At 27.2% G+C, this 21,968-nt stretch overlaps 5 protein-coding genes across 5 annotated transcripts; 2 read left to right on the top strand and 3 right to left on the bottom strand.

Moving 5' to 3' along the window:
• Window positions 1–1,020: 1,020 nt before the first annotated feature.
• Phum_PHUM514850 (eif2alpha kinase gcn2, putative) lies at window positions 1,021–7,011 on the bottom strand (the record flags this gene model as incomplete). The annotated part of the gene is made up of 17 exons (XM_002431135.1): window positions 1,021–1,156; window positions 1,226–1,734; window positions 1,854–2,082; window positions 2,207–2,325; window positions 2,400–2,624; window positions 2,721–2,905; window positions 2,982–3,366; window positions 3,492–3,981; window positions 4,062–4,271; window positions 4,344–4,511; window positions 4,594–4,745; window positions 4,821–5,021; window positions 5,093–5,574; window positions 5,658–6,077; window positions 6,170–6,377; window positions 6,462–6,717; window positions 6,833–7,011. The coding sequence occupies 17 exons, from the start codon at window positions 7,009–7,011 to the stop codon at window positions 1,021–1,023; spliced, it is 4,554 nt and encodes a 1,517-aa protein (XP_002431180.1).
• A 710-nt stretch (window positions 7,012–7,721) lies between these two features.
• On the top strand, window positions 7,722–9,562 carry Phum_PHUM514840 (nucleolysin TIA-1, putative; the record flags this gene model as incomplete). The annotated part of the gene is made up of 2 exons (XM_002431134.1): window positions 7,722–8,467; window positions 9,097–9,562. 2 exons carry the CDS (start codon window positions 7,722–7,724, stop codon window positions 9,560–9,562), a joined length of 1,212 nt encoding a protein of 403 aa, XP_002431179.1.
• Window positions 9,563–13,736: 4,174 nt separating this feature from the next.
• On the bottom strand, window positions 13,737–16,051 carry Phum_PHUM514830 (proteasome-activating nucleotidase, putative; the record flags this gene model as incomplete). Its single annotated transcript, XM_002431133.1, has 8 exons — window positions 13,737–13,900; window positions 13,979–14,172; window positions 14,263–14,453; window positions 14,552–14,809; window positions 14,874–15,050; window positions 15,123–15,289; window positions 15,388–15,558; window positions 15,628–16,051. The coding sequence occupies 8 exons, from the start codon at window positions 16,049–16,051 to the stop codon at window positions 13,737–13,739; spliced, it is 1,746 nt and encodes a 581-aa protein (XP_002431178.1).
• Window positions 16,052–16,538: 487 nt separating this feature from the next.
• Phum_PHUM514820 (tripsin, putative) lies at window positions 16,539–17,884 on the bottom strand (the record flags this gene model as incomplete). The annotated part of the gene is made up of 6 exons (XM_002431132.1): window positions 16,539–16,730; window positions 16,806–16,978; window positions 17,064–17,162; window positions 17,248–17,429; window positions 17,503–17,743; window positions 17,830–17,884. The coding sequence occupies 6 exons, from the start codon at window positions 17,882–17,884 to the stop codon at window positions 16,539–16,541; spliced, it is 942 nt and encodes a 313-aa protein (XP_002431177.1).
• A 607-nt stretch (window positions 17,885–18,491) lies between these two features.
• Window positions 18,492–21,166, top strand: Phum_PHUM514810 (Dihydrolipoyllysine-residue succinyltransferase component of 2-oxoglutarate dehydrogenase, putative; the record flags this gene model as incomplete). Its single annotated transcript, XM_002431131.1, has 11 exons — window positions 18,492–18,614; window positions 18,841–18,867; window positions 18,933–19,018; window positions 19,226–19,293; window positions 19,450–19,580; window positions 19,654–19,762; window positions 19,854–20,095; window positions 20,181–20,332; window positions 20,416–20,620; window positions 20,692–20,943; window positions 21,032–21,166. 11 exons carry the CDS (start codon window positions 18,492–18,494, stop codon window positions 21,164–21,166), a joined length of 1,530 nt encoding a protein of 509 aa, XP_002431176.1.
• Window positions 21,167–21,968: the final 802 nt, after the last annotated feature.

Below are 21,968 nucleotides of genomic sequence, written 5' to 3'. Positions count from 1 at the left end.
AAATAAATAAATAAATAAATAAAAGCTATTATTATTAATATTTCGAAATCAAAAAATAAATAAATAAATAAACATTTTAATAAAATATCTATGTATGTATTTAAAAAAATAATTTTTTCGATTTCGATTTTTTTGAACTGAGCATTATAAGACGTGTTAATGTTAATTTTCGCACAATTAGTATTTAATTATAATAATAATAATAATAATATAATTTTTTATTGTTCGTTTAATATATATATATATATAAATATATACATTTATGTGTATAATTGTTCTTAAATCTATCTTGAATTTAATTTTTAAGTGTACTTTTATACGATATTTGTACCTTTTTGAAAAAAATAATTAATAATAATAATAATTAATATTTTAAAAATTAAATAATGTACGTCTTTTTTTTTTTTTTTTCAAAATAATAATTAAATTTTTATATATAAAATTATTATCATTATTATTATTATTATTATTATTATTATTATTAATTTGAAAAAATAATAATAATAAATTTGAACGATTTTTGGTAAAATTAAAATAAAAACAAAATGTTTTGTCTTTTTTCTTTCTTTCTTTTTTCCTTTTTTTTTCCTTTTTTTTCCTTTTTTCCATTTAATTTTTTCCTTTTTTCTTCTTCTAAATTTTATTCCTAAAATATATATATAATCTTATTTAAAATCAAATAAAAATAATTAAAATTAAAATAAATAAAAAAAATTATAATTAAAATTTTTAAATAAATACAATAAAACGTAAAAAAAATTAGGAACGTTTAATAAAATTATTATTATTATTATTATAAATAAAATAATCAGACTTAGTATCCATAAGTTTTTTTTTTTTTTATAGAATTTCAATACCCAATGATTTTTACACGAGTAGTCGATTGAAAAAAGAAAACTCTGGAAAATAAAATCAAAAAATAAAAATATTAAAAAATAAATTTTAAAAGTTGATCTTAATAAATAATTTATGTATACATAATTAATTTTACTCACACTCTAATAATAAATAAAATTATGATTAATCGTTTCCCATTATAAAAAAATATTTATCGTTTATTAAACTGTATAAAATAATAACCGTGTTTGAATTGCTGTCGGAAATGATGTTTCTTATTTTCGAATAGATTTTATTATTTTGCTTCTTCTCCCAACTCCTGAAAGACAAAATGAATGGGGAAACGTCAACGTTACCTGGAGGTTTAAATTGATTACAGGTCGCATACCTGTCGGATTTAAAATCGTTATCCGAATTGCACGACGAATCCATCATTTTAAAATTCAACGATAGTTCTTTGACTTTTTGCTCGTCCAAATGCACTCCGATTATTTCCAAACGAGTCCTGCAGGAAAATTTACCGGAGATCGACGTCAATTGATTTCTTATTTGATTCTCGCATCTTTTCCTTTGATTCGACGTTAATTTTTCATCGCTTATTAAATGCACGTTTATATTTTGATTTCCGTTCATGCTGTCGCCGGAAAAATTTCGTCCGATCGAATAATCCCAACTCTGACGTGTGGAAAATGTAGATGAGTGCTGGGAACTGTCGAATCCTTTCATATATTTTAAAAAATAATCCGTTACGTCTCGAACGTTCATCTTTTTTTCCAAATAATGATTTTTATCTCCGTCCCACGACATGACGTATGCGAAATCGCTCTCGTTCTCTTTTAAATAAATCATTTGAATTATTTTATTTTCTCGACAATAATCCGTTAATTCTTCCAACGTCTAAAAAAAAAAAAAAAAAAAAAAAAAAAAAAACACGAATAAGTTAAAAAAAATTTGTCATTTTTTTCTCCCGCCATTTTCGTTTTTGTCGAACTAAAAACAAAAATCATTGCTGCTACCTGAATCGTTTGTTCGACGTAACATTTTACGCCGGCTTCCCATAATTTTTTAAAAACGGAGTCTTTGACTTTCGAAAATGGATTTTTATCCAGGGAACAAATAACGACGTATTCGGAAACGATGTCATCTTCTTTTAAAACCGTTACAATTTTATCTAGAAAAATTGTTAATCCGACCGCAGATTGCGAATCATTTTCCGCATTTACCGGAGTTAATTCAAATAATTTCCTGAAAAAAAAAAAAAAAAAAATACAAATAATTTACTTTAATAATTTTCAATAAAAAAATATTAATTGTGTGTGTCCATCCCTGGCCAAAAATTTATACGAGTCCGTCGTATCTACAACCGGACATCAGAGTGATGCATCCCTCTTTTTTCCCCGTTATTTTCATTCTGTACACTAAATCAAACATTATATCCGAACAGTGTTCAGAATTGCACACGGTGCCTAAACATATTTTAATCGGTACCTAAAAAAAACCACACGCATTTACATAATTCTAGAATTTTTCGTGCCTGTTAATTAAATATAAATAATGCATACGTTAAGGCCATATTGTTCGGCGTCATTTATCACTCGTTGTAATTTATCAAATGCGGTGTTGAGCATTTCCAAAGTTTTCCCTCTTTTATTCGTCAGCGATAAAAGTTCTTTTTTTATATTGCATAACGAATCCTCTTTTAAAAATAAATTTGATAATGTATTTACGCTTTGAATTCCGATTCCCTGTAAATTTATTTCCAATTTCTTTTTAAAATATTTGTTATCCTGTCAAAAAAAAAAAAAAAAAAAAATTACCTAAAAATTAGCACATTGTTTAATGATAATAATAATTATGCAAAATGATAAACAAAAAAACTGTACCTTAGCCGTTGATAAAATTCTAAATACATCAGAAAACCATTTTTCAGAATTGAAATGTATTAAAACGGCTTTTAAAAGAAAACAATGATTTAGTCGTAAGACGCAATTACGATTTTTCAGAGATTTAAATTCATTAACGGTTTCTTCCATCAGTGATAAAACTTCCAATTCGGCGTTTCCGATGGCTGTAAAAAAGAAAAAATTGATTTTTTGCCCCGCACGAATTGCAATGAGAAAAATTCTCTCGTGTTTGCAACATACATCGTGATGGTGCAACAATGTCAAAAGCACACTCGTATTGTTCTTTAGGATGAAGGCCGTGAACTTTTTTTTCCTTGTAAACTTTTTCCACGGCATATCTTCTAAGTCTCGTGAACGGTTTGCACGCCAAATATCTGGCAAATGAAATTCTTAAATCGTAAGGCAAGTTTACTATGCTTCCGGAATGTGTCATGAGCTTTACTTTCGTTTCGACTTTTTTATTTTCGTTATTTTGCGGCAATAGGAGCGGAGATGAAAAATAGAGAGCGCCATGTTTTTTTAATACACTTTCCATTTTTTCCTTGACCGAATCTATGAGAAAATGTTGTTTTTCCGAGCGAACGTTTTCCAATTGGTACGTTAAATCTTCTTCCATGCGAGTTTCCTGAAATTTATTCATTTTATTTTTACATAATTTTTTTTTTTTTTTTAAACATAGACATGCTTGATATTTGATCGTAAAGTAAATGAATCGTATTTGATGTTGGAAAATTTATAAAATAAATAAACCTGATCAAAGCAAGATGATATCAAGTATTTGTAAACTTTGCTTTTCGAATTCGATAATGTTTGTCTCATTATTTCTTGTAAATGCTCGCTTTCGAATTCGGCTGGCGGAAGGTAATTCCCTTCGAGAATTTCTTGGCAAGACGGCCTTGATTTCGGATCGTGATTCAATAATTTTTTAACTAAATTTTTTTGTTTTTGCAATTTTTCATTCCAAGACGAAGGCATATTTATTTCTTTCTTCCTCAAATTTAAAATCGTTTCGATCCTTTCCATGTCGGTTTCAAAACGACCGTTACACATTTCGAAAAAAATTATTCCCAGGCTATAAACATCGACTTTTTTATTGTAAAAAGATTTTCCGAAAGTCTTGTCTAATTCGGGAGCAACGTATAGAGAAGTTCCAACTTTTCCCGTATGAAAATCATCGTATAAATTTTGCGACGACGCGTCACCAGCGGCAAGAGATGTTTCCGCTTGAAGGTAAAAGCACCTGAAAAGTAAAAAATGCGTGATGAAACATGAGCGAATTCTATCGAAACGATTAAAAAAAAAAAAAAAAATTTGAATTACTTTGATACCACGCTGACTGTTGCCAGTCCGAAATCCCCAATTTTTACGTGGTCATTCGAATCCAAAAATATGTTTTCAGGTTTAAGGTCTCTGTGAATCATACCTTGTCCGTGAACGTAAGCCAATCCTTCAACTATTTCCCGAAATAATCTCCATAATCTTCTGTCGTCTTCGCACAATGGAACAGAGCCAGCTTCGTTTATGGCTATTCTACGAAACAAATAAAATAAATGAAATCTCTCCAGCATATGAAACAAATACAAAAAAATAAACTTTAATCACCTTAAAGTACTTTTTTCACAAAATTCCATTTGTATGTACATGGTACTATTTGGTTCTTTAAATGGTTTGTTTCTAACTTCTAATGATTTTGAATCGCCATCATTTTTATCATTTTCACTATCATCTTCTTTTAAAAATTGAATGTAAGACGATTGATTACTTTTTTCGCTAAAACACAAGAGTTTAAAAAAAAAAAATATTAACATTAAATCTCTGTTAATTTTCTTTTCTAGGTGCAATCAATATTTACTCAATAACTATTTTTCCCGAATCAACTTCATCAGTGCTATCACTTTCATAAGCTTCCTCTTCATCATCCTCTTCTTCTTCTTCTTCATCATCTTCAAAATTTACCACGTTACTTTTATTTACTCTCTTTCCAGACAGCCCATCCACAATATCCTGTAAAAAACTTTTACTTTAATATCCATAATTAAAAAAAAAAACAATAAAAATTTTTAATAGAAATAAACTTACAGAATCTATTAATGGAGAAGAAACATCTATTGGTAAAGAATCTCTTTCAATCCAAGATGTATAATACCTTACAACGTTTTCATGATTCAGCTTTGATAAAAGTTTTACTTCCCTTATCATTTTTTTATCCATTTGTTGATTTTTCGAACTCAATCTAATTGCTTTGATGGCATATATACTACCATCAAGTTTATTTTTCACCTATTACAATAAAACTTGTTAGGTATGTAAAACTTATTTAAAAAAAAAAAAACAAAAAGAACAATTTTTACTTTTAAAACTTTTCCAAATGATCCACACCCGACATGACTTAATATTTTAAATTCTTTTGAGAGTCTCGAATTTACATTTTCATCACCATCGAAAATTTCAATAAATGGTTCTTCCATTTCTTTGTTAATTTTCAAATCGACTTCACCATTGGAAAATCTTTTTTTCGGTGCATTTTCAAAACTACTTTTAAACTTTAAAAATTTATGATTTAATAATTTCCTCGCTGTCCATCTTCCTTCTTCACTTTCAATTAAACACTTTTCAATGAATTCTTTAAATTCAGGAGGTTGAAAATCAGGCACTAATATATTTTCTTCGTTAACAGAAAATTTCATTATTTTTAATAATAACAAACCGACTTCTAAAATATCATTTTTTTCAGTTATGTTTTTCGGTTTTTGTTTCGAGTCATCCGATGAACAAACATTGTGTAAGTTGTCTATTATCTTTTTTATTCCATATCCTGACAGTTTTAAAATCCCTAAAAATAATATTAAAAATTTATAACATAAATTTTGAATATTAAAAAGTTTCTAAATGAAACAAAAAGAAAACAGTAATCACCTTTTCTATTGATAAGAATGTTTGAACCGGTTAAACAGCCATGAACAATGTTACGACTATGTAAATATTCTAAACCATTTAAAATACTTATTGTTATGTACCTAATAAAATTTAAATCTAAATCTCCACTTTTTTCAATCAAAACATTCAAATTAAAATTAGTTACATATTCCTGCAAAACATGAATGATGCATTCCCCCTTTTCCAACGACCATTTAAAATCTATGTAAGAAATTAGATTTTCATGACATAATTTTTTAAAATTGTTAATATTTTTCTGTATTTCTTCTAGTTTCTCTTGGATTATGCAAATATTTGAATCGTTATTTGAAATGGGCTTTAAAACCCATTCTTGTAATAACAACTGATCTCCTGTTGTACTATCTATGGCACAATATATCACACTGTGGGAATCATGTTCTGAAATAAAAGTATTTAAATTTTTGCCATAAATTAGTCAGAACATATAATTTTAACTAGCTGTAAAAGTTATGATTATATAACTTTCTCACCTATACATCTTCCTCTTAAAATTTTATTATTAAATTGAATGTATTTGCAACTTCTGTGCTCGCAAAACATTTCTTTCCTTTGCATTTCTTTAGAGCATAATTCTTCTTTTCCTAAAATGGCATTATTTACTTGTTCTGGCTCTTCATCGCTATCATCATAAGAATCATTTTCAGTCAGTTGAAAAATTTGTTTCTGTTTCTCTTCAATCTGACAAATACAAGTAAAATTAAATTTTATATACCCATAAAATTGTAAATTAACTACACATCATAATTATTAATAAACATTTACCAATTTAGTTTTTTTAAAGACTTCAGATTGATATTTTTCTTGTTTTTGCTGTTCTTTTCTTATGATCATTTCCTCATAGCATGATTTTTTACCAGGTTTATTATTTTCCGATAGAAATTCTTGAACGAAATAAGCCAAATTGTAAATCATCACCTCACCCCTAAGACCTTTTGCCATTTCGTTAAGTTTACAATAAAGTACCTCCAATAGGCTATCAGACAGACCGACAGCATTTTTTAAAGTTATTCTAGGTTCCCTAAATCAAACATATTATAAATTAAACATGATAATCAGTTGAATAGAAAATGACATATGGACATATGGTAGAAAAATTTTTGAATTAATAGAATTAACAAAGTGTCATAACTTACTTCAATGGATAATTGGTCAAACAGTCTACGCAAAGATCTACTTGAACATGAATTTCTTTTTTCTCTTTCTCTTGAAGTGGAAATAATGTAATAGTAATTTTTGAATCATTATAAACTAGGTCTTTTTCGAAAATTGACTTTAAAGCTTCTATCTCTTCATTCAAAGCATTGCTAGACATAACTAAGTGATAAAATCATTTGAGGCAAGAATGTTGGTTGAAGTTTTTTAACATATTTTTCATAATTTCAGGTTTTCCTGAAAAGTAAATTTACGTTACTCCATAAAATGGCCGTTTGAATAAATTAAAATTTTCAAAAAGTATTTGCGGATACCATTTTTATTTATTTATTTTTTGTTCTTTCTTAAAATCGATATAGGGTATTTTTATGTGTCGATAATTTTTTCGAGTAGTTAAATAACAGGTATTTCTGTTACACTACAAGACTTGAATAGAAATTTCACATTTGAATTCTAGCAAATTTTCGTACTTAAAAGCGGAAGTAAATCATTGTACTTATAGTGTGATAAAACTTCACTTCCTCTAAAAATAAAATAAAGTTATAATTATAATTAAAATCTGATTTTAAAAAATAATAAAATGAAAAAAACAATATTTTAATTAAAATTATTAAAATCTATTATTTAAATGTCAAATATATTTTTTTTATTTTAAAAATGGCTTTTCATGGTCCTTTCTAGAAAAATGACGTCATAGGCTTCTTTTGACAGCACGAAGCTCTATCTTTCTGAAAGTGCCCGCTTGTCGACAAGAGAATAAACTTTGCGCATTTTCATCTCATTATAATAGATGTGGGATGCAAATCTTTTATTTTGACTGGTTGTAATACTATAAGAACTTATTAGTACGTGTTTACAGTGTTTTAAAAAATGAGTAATTCGGAAGAAAACTATCCTAAAACCTTATATGTAGGCAACCTGGATGTCTCGGTGACTGAGGACCTTCTTTGTACCTTATTTTCGCAAATCGGATCCGTTAAGGGTTGCAAGATTATTCGGGAACCCAATAATGATCCTTATGCATTTGTTGAGTTTGTGAATCATCAAGCCGCATCAACTGCTTTAATTGCAATGAATAAGCGCCATGTTTTGGAAAAAGAAATAAAGGTAAACTGGGCCACTTCACCTGGCAATCAACCGAAGCAGGATACTAGTAGTCATCACCATATATTTGTAGGGGACCTAAGTCCCGAAATTGAAATGCATACATTAAGAGAAGCTTTTGCGCCATTCGGAGAAATTTCGAATTGTCGAATTGTTAGAGACCCCCAGACATTAAAATCAAAAGGTTATGCATTCGTTTCGTTTGTTAAAAAAGCTGAAGCTGAAAGTGCTATTCATGCTATGAATGGACAGTGGCTTGGCAATCGAAGTATTCGTACTAATTGGTCTACGAGAAAGCCTCCGCCACCTCGTACAGAAAGGTCAAGGCAAGGAAATGCCAAAGCTGTGTCCTATGAAGAGGTTTATAATCAGTCTAGCCCAACCAACTGTACTGTATATTGTGGCGGTTTTACCAATGGAATAAATGAAGATCTCATCGAGAAAGCATTCTCTAGATTTGGAACTATACAAGATATTAGGTCATTTAAAGATAAAGGATATGCTTTTATCAGGTAAAGAAAAAAAAATAGATTCCTTTATCCCGATAGTGGGGTTAGTAGATATAGTTATTGATTTCCTTTTATTTATTCAAAATTTTTATTCGCTTTATATTCAACTATTACAGCTGATCATACATTTTAGAAAAATTATTTTCTTTTTATACCTTTGAAGTAGATGAATGATGATAATGATGCTTGATAGAGAGTTATTAGTTTTGGTTAGTTTTCTTAGTAAAACATTTATATTAAGCTATTTTCGATAGTTGATTAAACAACTATTTACCATAAATTAATTTCTTTATTTTTTTTTTTTTAATACTAAATATATATATATATATATTTTTTAAAATTTAAGTTATTATTTTTATTTATAATTAAATTTAGAAATTTTTAGATATCTTTATCTTATACAAGCCAGTTGGATCTAATCCATATCCTAATGGAATATGTCTAAGTTATTCACTGGTAAATTGTATCAAATTTGGTATGATTATGCATAAATATTATATCTTTTTTAAAAAATTTGTTTTTTTTTATGCTTTATATAGATTTTTTTTTTTTTTTAAAATAAAATAAATTAAAATATAATGGTGTAATGTTTTAAATAAAAAAAAAATATAAAAATTGTGATTTTTTTATAGATTTTCTACAAAAGAAGCGGCTACCCATGCTATAGAAGCAATGCATAATGCCGAAATAAATGGTCAACAAGTGAAATGCTTTTGGGGAAAAGAATCGAGCGATCCTGCTACTGCTCAAAATGCTCAACAGCCACAGCAGGTTCAACAATCAGGGTCTTCTGTAGCGGCAGCCAATGCTCACTATCCATACCAAACATATACTGAAGTGGGATACTGGTATCCACCGGGAACCTATCAAGCTCCACCAGTAACAGCAGCTGCACAAATGCCAGGTCAATATTTACAAGGTGTACAACCACATTATGCTGCAGCTTATGGTCAGTTTCCTTATCAGCCTCAAGGTGCTTATCGTGTGGTGCCAGCTGGCTGGCAGGGAATTCCGACTCCTGTCGCAGGCCCACCACCAGGTACCAACATGCCTCAAACCATGATGGCTTATACAATGCCTCAGTTTCAAACGCAGTGATTCAACACTGGATTTATTCTATTAATTTTGGTTCAAATTGAACACACAAAAGAAATATGTATAAAGAAAAAAATTCAACACTATGTTACAAGTTTTAAATTAGGAGAACCAGATATAAGGTAATTTACTGTATATAACAAAAAAAAAAATTATTTAAACCACACAAACAAACACAAACGCATGCAAAAAAAAAAATTAAGAAAGGAAAGAGATGCCATGCAGAAGAGAGATACTCTTCGATATTAATTAATCGATTTACTTTTTTTTATTTTGTTACCTCAATTTCACAAGCCTTAACACACAGTTTTCAAATAGGAAAAAAAAAAAAAATTATTGCCTTATATTATAATTCACTCGATTTAGGAGACAAAAAAAAATAAAAATCATTTGATTAATGATACTTTTTTAAAAACAGAATTTCAATAGATAATAATAATAATAATAATAACAAATTTAACTGATATTAATAATGTTAAGCGAAATCAAAATTAATAACAGTTCGATTTTAAAAAAAAAAAGGCAATTTGTTTCAATTCCTATTCGCTACTTCTTTTTTAAATCTGCACCACAACATAATTTTTTTTTTTTAAGAATAATAATAATGATAATTATTTTAAAAAAAAGTACATTCCGAAATTATTATTATTATTATTTTATAATTCTAACAGTATTGAATCTTTTTTTTTTATTATTATTAATTTCAAATTGTTGTTTTATTTAAGTAGATTACCTTTTTCTTTTCTTTTTCTCTCACTCTCTCTCACTCTGTCTCGTCAATAATAATAATAATAATAATGATAAAACGTGGCACACATATTTTGGTATATAAAATAAATGTTAAAGACATTATTATTACCTTATAGTAAAAAAAAAATTTTTTTTTTTTTTTTTTTTTTTAATTTTGTTTTGATGTATTTGACAATTTTTTTTGTAAACTATTACTTAATGAAAATATAAAACATATTGATTCCATTTATTTTATATTTATAATTATTTTTTAACCTCTTAAAAACAAAAAAAAGAAAATGGCATTACATAAAAAAAGTGGTTTAAAAAATTTGTGATTTTAATTTGTAAAAAAAAAGGAAAAAAAAAAAAGTTTCTTTCCATTCTCGAATAACTACATATGTATATTGTTTTCCAAAAAAAACGTTGGGATAATGATGATGATGATGATAATGATGATGATTGTGATAATGATCATATAATGATAAAAAAAGGAAAGAATAGAAAGAAAAGAAAACAAGTTTTTTTTTTTTTTTTTTTTTTTTTTTAAACCTGGGGGTAATTTAAATAAAAAATTGTTGGTTTTTTTTTTTTTTTTTTTTTTGATTTATTTATTAAAAAAAAATTATTTTGATAAAAAATACCGGGGAAGTTACAGGTTATTCTTCTTATCATTAAAAAACAAAAAAATTAAATTTTTATACAGGTTTTTGATTTAGGCTTAGAATTATAAAGTCTTCTTAATAATAAAAAAAAATAAAACAATTTTTTTTTTTTCTTTTCATCAAATTTTTTATTAAAAAAAAAAGCTTTAACTTGGATTTTCCTTTTAAAAAAAAGAAAGAAAAAGAAAATTAAAGAAAGAAAGAAAATTTTTTTTTTTTTTTTTGACAAATTAATATCACTTAAAAAACTGGTTCTCCTAATTTAAATACAATTAATTTGTAAATATTAAAAAAAAATTTAAAAAAAAATTTAAAAAAAACTAAAAAAAATTAAAAAGGAACAAAAAAAACAAAAAAAAAGAAGAAGATGAGGAGAAGGAGGGATACTTCACAACCACCAAGACAACAACCACCACCACCAACAACACAAGCAGAAGAAGAAAAAGAGAAAAAAAAATTTCACGCGTGTCTTAGCAGCTTTTTTTTTTTTTAGTTATTAAGTAAACCGACAAAATAAAAAATTAAATAACGAATCAACCGAAAATAATAATAATAATAATAATAAAAAGTTTTTCGAAAGGAAATTTTAAGATGATGACGTCAACGACAACCACGACATGATGTCCTCTTCCAAAAGTCGTTTGTCGTTTGTCTATTATTTTCTTTTCGAAAAAAAAAATGGTTGATAAAATAATGAGTTAACATTCATTTGCTTTTTTTTTTTCTCTCTCTCAACACGATGATGAAAATGATGATTATGATGATGATGATGATGATGAAAAAAAAAACTACGATAGGTTTTTAACACTTAAGTTTATATCTAGATTAGTAAATACATTAGATATTAAGTTTACATAATTATAAATATAGATTATACGAAGAAAAGAAAAGAAAAGGAAAAAAAGAAAAAAAACTGCCATTTTGTTTTTTTGTTTTTTTTTTGTTTTTTTTCCCTAACGGTTTTATTTCATTGCCTTCACTTAATTTTTCCTTTGTGTTTTATCATTATTATTTAAACCACACACACACACACATAAAGTTTTTATTTCCTTTTTTTCCCTCCACCCCAGTTTTATTAACCTTTTTGAAAACCGTTTTTAATTATCATTATTACTATTATATGAAAGTCTGTTAAAAATAAAATAAAATGAAAAAGTTACCTGGCAATTTTTGATTTATTGAATAAAATGAAAACAAAATTTAAATATAAAAAAACATTTGATAATTATAATTCAATTAATTAAATAAAATAAAATAAATTTCTTTTAATTTTTTTCCTTTTTCTTTTTAACAAACAACGACAAAACATTCTTTTTAACGGAAAAATGACGTCATAAGAAGGTGGGGTAAATTTTTGTCGAACAAATGATTGATTGACCGTTATTCTTCCGCCACGTGAAAATTTTTTTTTTTTTCCCCCGGTGGTAAAATGTACGTTCGAGAATAACAATCAATCAATTCGTTAATTAAAATATTTAAATATTTAAGTTTAAAAATAATCGTATGAAAAAGTGTAAAATAGTAATCGAATTCTTATTTTAAAGAATAAGAAGAAAATAACGTAATTAATTAAATGGCGGAAAATGTACTCGATTAACAAAAATATTATTATTTTTCTTTTGTAATTTTACCACGGTTTTGATATCGTATTACAATAAAAAAAAAAAAAAAAAGTTAAAAAATAAACCGTATTTAATATTTTGTAATTAAATATTGTTGAGAAATGTGAGTAAGAAAAAGAATTTAACAATGTCCGGTGATGTTTATAATAATAATAAAAAAATGAATTAAGTTGTATGATTAAATATTTATTTTTGTAGCCATGTTTGAAAAATGTCGTCTGGTCTGTACGATAAGTTTATATAAATAAAATATTATTTGGGTCAAATAATACGAATTGACTAATAAAAAAAAAAAAAAAATTATTATCACGATTGATAATTCAAAAATATAACCTTTGACCTCTTTTATTATCCTTATTTCAAATTGTTATGAAACGTTATTTCTATTTAATTAATTAATTAATTAATTATGAGGTAAAATTTATTTATGGCCATGACGAACGAAGTACGACTTATCAAAATATTTTTTTTAATTAAAATAAAACTGATTAGAGTAATAAATAAAACGTTTGTGTTATGTTGTTAAGTGTTAAACGGTCGATAAAAAATTTTTCTAATTTTGCTGTCCATTCGTTTTTTTTTTTTTTTTTTGTTTATTAAACAAACATTTGAGAAAAATGAAGGTGTTTATGAAATATTGATAAATATATTTTACGTTACGGTTTTTTTTTTCTGTTTCTGTTATCGTTATATGTTGTTGTGAAAAGAAGAAAAAAATTTGTTTTGGTTAAAATGACGTCATTCGATTATTTCAACGAGTTTTCGGATTTACCTGACAAACGACATTAATTAAAAATTAATTTCGTGCTTGGTTGGAAATACAAAATTTAAAAAAAATTTTATCCAACGTATTTACCTACAGTCGATTCCATAATCGATGATTCCCACAGAAATTAATTTAATAAATAAAATAAAACGAAATTATTTCAAATTATTATTAAATTTTTTATTTGTAAAATATTTTTTTTTTTTAATGCATTCTTTGATAAAATCCTTTCAGCCTATTAGCAAAAAAAAATTAATAATAAATAACAATAAAATTATTATTGAAAAATAATTGCACTCATTGCGTAAAAGGCGTAGTAGTAGTAGTAGTAATAGCGTTTGATAATTATAATTAATTAAAAAAAAATTAATTAAAAATTAAATTTTCAAAAAAATTTATAAGCTCACGTCGCCATATTGCGAATTCCATTTTTCGTATGCAGATAAGCTAGAATTTGATAGAGAAGGTCGAATTCTTTTCAATGAATTTTTAAAATCTTGAAACGTTATGTTTCGAACGGTTTTAGGATCTAACGTTTTCATTTGTTCCGCGCTTATTTCTAAAAAATAATGATAATAATAATAAATAAAAATACGTGCACGTTCATGCATATAAATATTTTTTTTTTTTTTTTTACCTCTGATAGGTCCCAGAGCAGCATCTTTAGCTAAAGCCGTTAAATCGCTTCCGGAATATGAAACCGTTAAATTTGCTAATTTTTCTAATTCGTAATCGCTTAACGGATTATCGTGTTTTGATAATAAATGTTTTAATAATTCTTTCCTAGTGGAATGATCGGGTAATGTCACGTAAATTCTTTTCGAAAATCTCCTGTTGTAAATAAATAAATTTCCCGTATAGAAATATTTTGATTTGTTCGTGCGCGCGTAAAAAAAAAAAAAAAAAAAAAAAAAAACTCACCTTAGCGCGGCTTCATCCAATTCTTGCGGTCGGTTTGTTGCCGCCATAACCAAAACCCTTTCGTCGGGACTCGATGGAAGTCCATCAAATTCGACTAAAAATTCTGTTTTAAGTCGTCTACTCGCTTCGTGTTCGTTTTCTCTTCTTTCGCACAATAACGAATCTACTTCATCAATAAATATTATTGATGGCTTTTAATTAAAAATCACCGATTATTTAACATTAGAAAGAAAAAAATAAAACCAAAATGTTTTGCGAACAATTAAAATTAACAGATTAAATAATTTACTTGTAATTCTCTTGCGACAGCAAATAAAGCCCTCACTAATTTCTCTCCCTCTCCAACATATTTAGAAGTTAAGCTGGCAGCACTAATGGAAAAAAATGTGGCATTACATTCACTGGCAACTGCTCTGGCTAGTAACGTTTTACCATTTCCAGGAGGTCCAAACAATAGTAAACCTCGAGAAGGAGTTCTCAGACCTGTGAATAATTCTGGTCTAAGAGAAGGCAAGATGACCATTTCTTGCAATGCTTGTTTAGCAGCCTGAAAAACATTTATTATCATTATTTCTTAAGGGTAAAATTATAATGATGATGAAATTACTTACATGCTGACCAGCGATATCATCCCACTTTACGCCACACACATTATCTTGAATTTCATCTAAAATTGTATGAGCAAGTTTCGAATTTACTCCTTTTAAACATTCAGCTTTCTGAATTTTTTGCCCAGGTTTAGTTTTTGTAGTGTTACCAGGTTTATGAACTGGTGAACTACCTGGACCCTATCAACACAAATTTTTACAATTATAACAAAGTCGACTATAAATAAAAAATAATTAAAGAAAAACACTAACGGAAAGTTGACGTTTAACAGCAGGAGGTGTCGATGCTGGTTTATAGGATCTACTTGCTGATCCTCCAATGTTGGGATTTGATCTTGATCCCATATTTCTTGGTAATGTATGGCTTCTAGTTCCCTGAAGGCTAGGTCTTTTTTCAGTTAAAATTTTCTGACTTGAAGCTTTGAAATAAAACAAAAAAAATTATTTAAAAAATAAATTTTTACTCGAGGTAAAATAAAAATTAAATAAAATTTCAATTAATAAAATGAAAACGTACAAAGGAATTCTAATCTGTCTTTAGCCATTGATAAATTAGTTTTCATTTTTTCATGTAATCTTTGAGCTCTTTCCCAAAGTTCTCCTTTTCCTCCATTACATTCGACAGCGACACCTTTCTCTAATTCCAATATTCCTTTTTTATATAATTCAATGGCTAAATCTTTATGACCTAAAATAACAAATGAATTAATATATGATGAAATACTCACTGGGAAATTTATGAAAACAAATTATTTACCATCATTTTCTTCATCGATTTTAAGAGCTTTTGAAATGTATTCAAAAGCACGACGATGATGTTGCTTTTGTTTAACCAATAACGGATCTCCAGGTCCTAATTGATGTTTGTTAATATTAGACATTTTTTCTGTTTCTACAATTGAAGTTTCATCTTTTACTGCGTCATTAATAACTCCTTCTTTATTATTTTTTTCCGAATTACTTTTAAATTTAAATTTATTTGAAGTAATTAACGTTCCTAATGCTTTGAGTAAAAGAAACAAGTGATGTAAAATTGATCTAAATATGACAAACAAAAATACAACTGGATATGATATAATAAACAAATTTTTTTTTTGAACTGAAATTGATTCCTCCTGAGGTTTGCTATTATCAAATTTTTTAATTCTTTTTGGAATTCGTGAATTATCTTTTCGAAGCATTCGTTAATTAATTTAAACAATGAACAATGAAATACTTTCTACTGACATTTCTAATAGTTTTAATATAAATTAAAATTTTACGTTTCATCTATAAAACTCTACGTTAAAGGTAAAAAAAAGTAAAAATATACATATATATATTCTGTTATTCTTTAACTGATTAATAACTTAAATAATTTTGTTTTATTTTTTGTTAAATAAAAAAAAATATAAACAAAAAAAATGACATTTCCTTGCAATTATTTGATAACTGAAACACAGAGTTCAATATGGATGCAGTTATCATAATTTTTTCTTTATTTTATTCGAATCTGATTGGTTAAAAATTAAATACAATGTTGCCAAATTTCAATTAAATAAAATTTAACGTTTTATACATCCTTTTTTGTTTTGTTTTTAAATAATATTTTTGTAAATGAATTAAGTGAATTATCGTCGAAATTAAATTTTTTTTTTTAAATAAAAAATCGTTATAGATATTTCTTTTTTAATCTAGAACCCTCTTTATTCTTATAACTTTTGTATTATCGGAATTTTCGACTAAATTGTCTAATAACCAATTCATGTAAGCTGAAGTTTTTGTATATACAGCAGGTGTAGCTGTTTTACCACATTTATTTATTCCAAATGAAACGATACCCAACAAATAATATTTTGGTTCTCCGCTCGAATCATCAACCTAAATAAAATTTTTATTATTGTATGCATTCGTGCAAATTTCAATAATTAAAAAAAAATTTTTTTTTTTTTATACCGTCATGAGGGGACCCCCAGAATCACCTCTACAAGAATCTTTTCCCTTTATTCCTCCAACACATAGTTGAGTCTTTCCAATACTAAGATAAAAAGGTAATTTTTTTTTACATACCAAAATATCTACAATCGGCAACCTAATCATTTGTAAAACTGGGCTAAGTTTTAATTTATCTAAATAAAAATAATAAACGAGTTTTAAATGAAAATACAAACGATTAAATTAATAATAAATTAATTGTTGTATAATTTTATGTACCAGGATCAATAACACCCCATCCTGCAACCTCTCCAGTGGTTCCTGTCAAATTTCTTTGAGCCATTTCACTATTTGGAAAACAAATAGGTTTTACAAATCCTTAAAAAAAAAAAAAATTAATGTCAAAATTTCACACATAGACATATTTCAATAAAAAATAATTATGAATTTAAATATGTGCAACCTGTAAAATTAATTTTTTCCTCTGTTCTAATAATAGCAATATCATGTTTATACTTATAGTACATATAATTGATTGGTATGACTATTTCTCGAGGATGGACATAAACGACAGGATCTGCACAAAAATCATCTCTACAATCTGGATTTGTTCTTACATCATGTTCACCAAGTTGTATGACAACACTGAAATTAATAATAAATGATTAAAAAAAAAATTTTTTCGGTTTAAATAGTTCATGATACAAGATTAACTTACAATTTTTCATATTTGGGTTTATTTATAAAACAATGTGCTGCTGAAATAATAGTAAAAGAATTGGCCACAACTCCACCGCATTTATATCTTATTTTACTTTCATTTAATTTTTTAAAACCGATTCTAGCTATCCAGGGGTATGCATTCATGGGTGCTTCTGTCCCACCAATAATTCTATCAGTGCTAATTTGTCCACATTTATCAAGAGACAATAAATTCCAATTTTCATGACTTTCAAAATCTGTAACAACATAATTATTAATTTAAAAACAAAAAAAAAAAAAAAACAAACAATTTAAATATGAATTATTTAATTTAATTCACTACCAATTGCATTTCCTATTGTAATGTAAAAACTCAATATAACCAATATGAATTCCATTGGAAAATTGGAAAATTAAATTAATTTGAAATTGATTAACTGTTTAAAAAAAAATAGATGATATTTTTTGAGTAATACCTACCTACTGATAAAAATAAAATATTACATTTAAAACCCGATAAGACATAAAAAAAAAAAAAAACAAAAAAAAATCTAATAAAATTTTTATGATCCGAATCTTAACACTTCCAAAACATTAATTTAGAGCCTAAATTGCATGCATTGAAAAAATACATAATTGAAAATTATAACGGATTTTTTTTTTTCACATATAATTGTGTAATGTAATTAAAGTGATAAGTGAACGAAAAAAAAAAAAATTTACTTTTAATAAAAAAATATAAAACGATGTTGCGAATAACGTTTTTGTAAATGAGAAAAAAAACTTAAAAACCGTTAAAATAACGACTTTTAATTCGACACAAGAAAAAAAAAAAATTTCATTTTCCCGTATTTTTAATTTTTTATTGTTAAATTTCCCGCGTGTAAAAAAATTTGTAAAAGTCGCTAATTACAAAGTTGTATACCAATAATTTTTCAAATGTTGGCACCGTCCTAGATTTCTTCTGCTCTTGCTCCATTTTTTTCAAATTCTTTTGCACCATAAATGGCAGGAATGTTATTTTTTTCTTCGCGGTCTTTACCGCAAAATTTATTACGGGCCGGAGGAAAAGCCATTAGGAAATCATCTAGTACACAGGCAAGTTTTTCTTATCCTTATTTTCCATCCGTTAATTTATTAATTTATTTTAAAAATAACCATCAAATATTATTTTTTAAAAAGGTTTAAAATATATATATATATATATTTACTAATGCAACATTATCATCCAATTTTATTTTTCATACTTTCATATTATTAAATTAAAATCATCTGAGTTGTTATTACAGCTTGTCGAGTAAAAAAAAAAAATTATTATTTTCCTATTTAATTTGTATTATTAACGTTTTTACAGAATATGTGTTATTCACATAGTTTGGTAGTGAGATGTACAAAATTTGGATTACATATTGATCATTTTTTAAATTTTTTTAATTTCAAATGTAGAATCTACGCCAGTTAAGAACATTCTACCGCCTAAGTGACGCCCGAAATTTTTGTAAATGTTCATCATTAACTTCAGTTTTATCCGAGTAAGTTATACCTAAATTAAAAAAAAAAATAAAAATAAAATTTTAAGTCCTTGAGAGTTTCACATTGAAGCATGATAAATCAGTTTTTTTTTTTTTCCCCCCCCATTTGCTTCTTATTAATTATTTCATTCATTTCATTAAGATTATGTAAAATGTGTTATTATTATTATTATTATTATTTTATTTCATCATATTATTATCCTTTAGGTCATTTGAAAATTCTAGAAGGGAATGGTTAAATTGTAGGAGAAGGATACACTTTTCACCTATTTTAGGTAAGTTCACCGTTAACATTTAAAATTTTCATTAATTGTGAGACCTCCTCTGAGCTGTGATATCTGTGACCTTTTTTAAATAGTTCACAAAAATTAATAATGCTACATGAATAAAACATTTGCATGGTTTTAATTTGTTATTATAAAATATTTTAGGTAGTGATACTAAAGAAGTTGTCGTTCCTCCATTTGCTGATTCCGTTTCCGAGGGAGATGTGAGATGGGAAAAAAATGTCGGTGATGCAGTTTCGGAAGATGAAACAGTTTGCGAAATTGAAACAGACAAGGTAATAATTATTGATTAAATTTTATAAATGATAATTTTAAAATAATTCTGGTTGAAATTTTGAAATTTTAAAGACATCCATAGCAGTTCCAGCTCCTGGTAATGGTGTAATCGAAGAGCGTTTTGTCGAAGATGGTACCACAGTTAAAGCGGGACAAAAACTTTTTAGAATCAAACTTGGAGGTTTGTGATTTTTTTTTTTTTGTTTCCATTTAAAAGTGTGAAAAAGTAAAATTTTCATTTTGATGCATTTTCAATAATTTTTTATTATTAGGAGCACCAAAAGCTGCTGCGAAACCTGCTGCGGAAGCCGCAGCTCCTCCGCCGCCACCTCCACCACCACCACCACCACCTTCTGATTCAGCACCTCCACCGGCTGCTAAGCCGCCAGAAGCGGCGCCTCCTCCTCCCAAGCCAGCCGCACCAAAATCACCTCCTCCAAAACCTGCTGCTCCGAAATCTTCGACACCACCACCTCCACCGAGGTCTATACCAGCTTCAGGTGCAACAGTTAAGGTAAATAATAAATTACGAGCTGTTAAAGCATAAAAAAAAAACAAAAATAATAAAAATCAAATAATTTTTTTTCCTACCCAAAAAGGTACCACCTGCAGATTATTCAAAACAAATAACAGGAACCAGAACGGAACAACGGGTTAAAATGAACAGGATGAGGCAAAGAATTGCCGAAAGGTTAAAAGATGCACAAAACACCAACGCCATGTTAACGACTTTTAACGAAATTGATATGAGGTAGTGGTTGGTTAATTTAAAAAAAAAAAAAAAAAAAATGGCGATCACTTTTCTAAATCCTTTTTTTTTTTTTTTCCTTAAAGCAATATAATGGAGTTTAGAAAGACAAACTTAGAAAAATTTCAAAAGAAATATGGTTTGAAGCTGGGCTTCATGTCGGCTTTTGTAAAAGCTGCTGCTTATGCACTTCAAGACCAACCAGTCGTAAATGCTGTAATCGATCCGACAGGAACGGAAATTATTTATAGGGATTACGTCGATATTTCGGTCGCAGTCGCGACGCCAAAGGTTGGGGATTTCAATCCATCTTCAACTGAAATTTTTTTTTATCATTATCATTACTAGTTTCCTTATTTTAGGGTTTGGTTGTTCCCGTTATACGAAACGTCGAAAGCATGAATTATCCCGATATAGAAATCGCTATAAATAAATTGGGTGAAAAAGCTCGTAATAACGCGATAGCTATCGAGGATATGGACGGAGGTACTTTTACCATAAGCAACGGAGGAGTTTTCGGTTCTCTCCTCGGAACCCCCATAATAAATCCTCCTCAGTCATCTATATTAGGAATGCATGGGATATTCGATAGGCCCGTAGCCAGAAACGGACAGGTAAAAGGCAAAAAAATAGGAAAAGATCAAAAAACCGGAAACGGAAATGGAACATTTTTACAAATTTTTACATTTTTTCCCGTTACAGGTTGTCATACGACCAATGATGTACGTCGCATTAACATACGATCATCGTTTAATTGACGGTCGCGAAGCGGTCATGTTCCTTCGTAAGATAAAAGACGGCGTAGAAGATCCGAGAATAATATTGGCCGGACTCTGAAAAGTAAACAACGCTTATTTATATGTACATGATTCTGTGAACTGTTGACGGTTCTGGAAATAATAATAATAATCATCAAACAAACCTTTAACTTATATTTATCCGATGGATTTAGTTTATTATCAGCACCGAGTCGCAAAATGTCGAGAGAAAAAAAAAAAAAAAAGAACAGGGAAAAATAAAATAAATAAAATATTTAAGTAAAGAAAACAGATAAAAGTAGGAAAAATTGAAATAAAAATAAATAAAAATAAAATTCGGGAATAAATTAGTAAAGCCTTTGTAACAATGATATCACAATAATATCAATTCAGATTATTTAAAAGTATTATTATTATTTTGAACTATTGATCTGCGTTCAAAGTACAGTACGAGCGCGGATACATGAAAACAAACAGACGATTTTTTTTTATTATTATTATTATTTCAAATTTTATATTTTTTGTTATTTTATTTTATTTTAATTTTAATTTTTTTTTTCTCGCATTGTGATCGAATCGATTGTCGGAAAAAAAAAAAAAAAAAATTTTGTCTGCACGAAACTCACTCTCAAAGGCACGCATTTTTTTATTATCATTATTATTTTATTATTATTATTATTATTAGTTTTTTTTTGAACAGATAAAAATAAAACAAAATATGTTTGTATAATATCAAATATTTATTATATGTACCGATATAAACTTTATATTCATTCACTCACACTCACACATTCACGATTAGATAATAATAATAATATTGTGCGCAAAGGTTTTTGAATTTCCAAATAAAAAAAAAAAAAAAAAAAAAAAAAAAAAAAAAA

Source organism: Pediculus humanus, genomic scaffold (assembly GCF_000006295.1).
Source record: "Pediculus humanus corporis 1103172108281 genomic scaffold, whole genome shotgun sequence".
Classification (NCBI taxonomy): domain Eukaryota; kingdom Metazoa; phylum Arthropoda; class Insecta; order Psocodea; family Pediculidae; genus Pediculus; species Pediculus humanus.
This window is presented reverse-complemented; position numbering and strand designations above follow the sequence as displayed.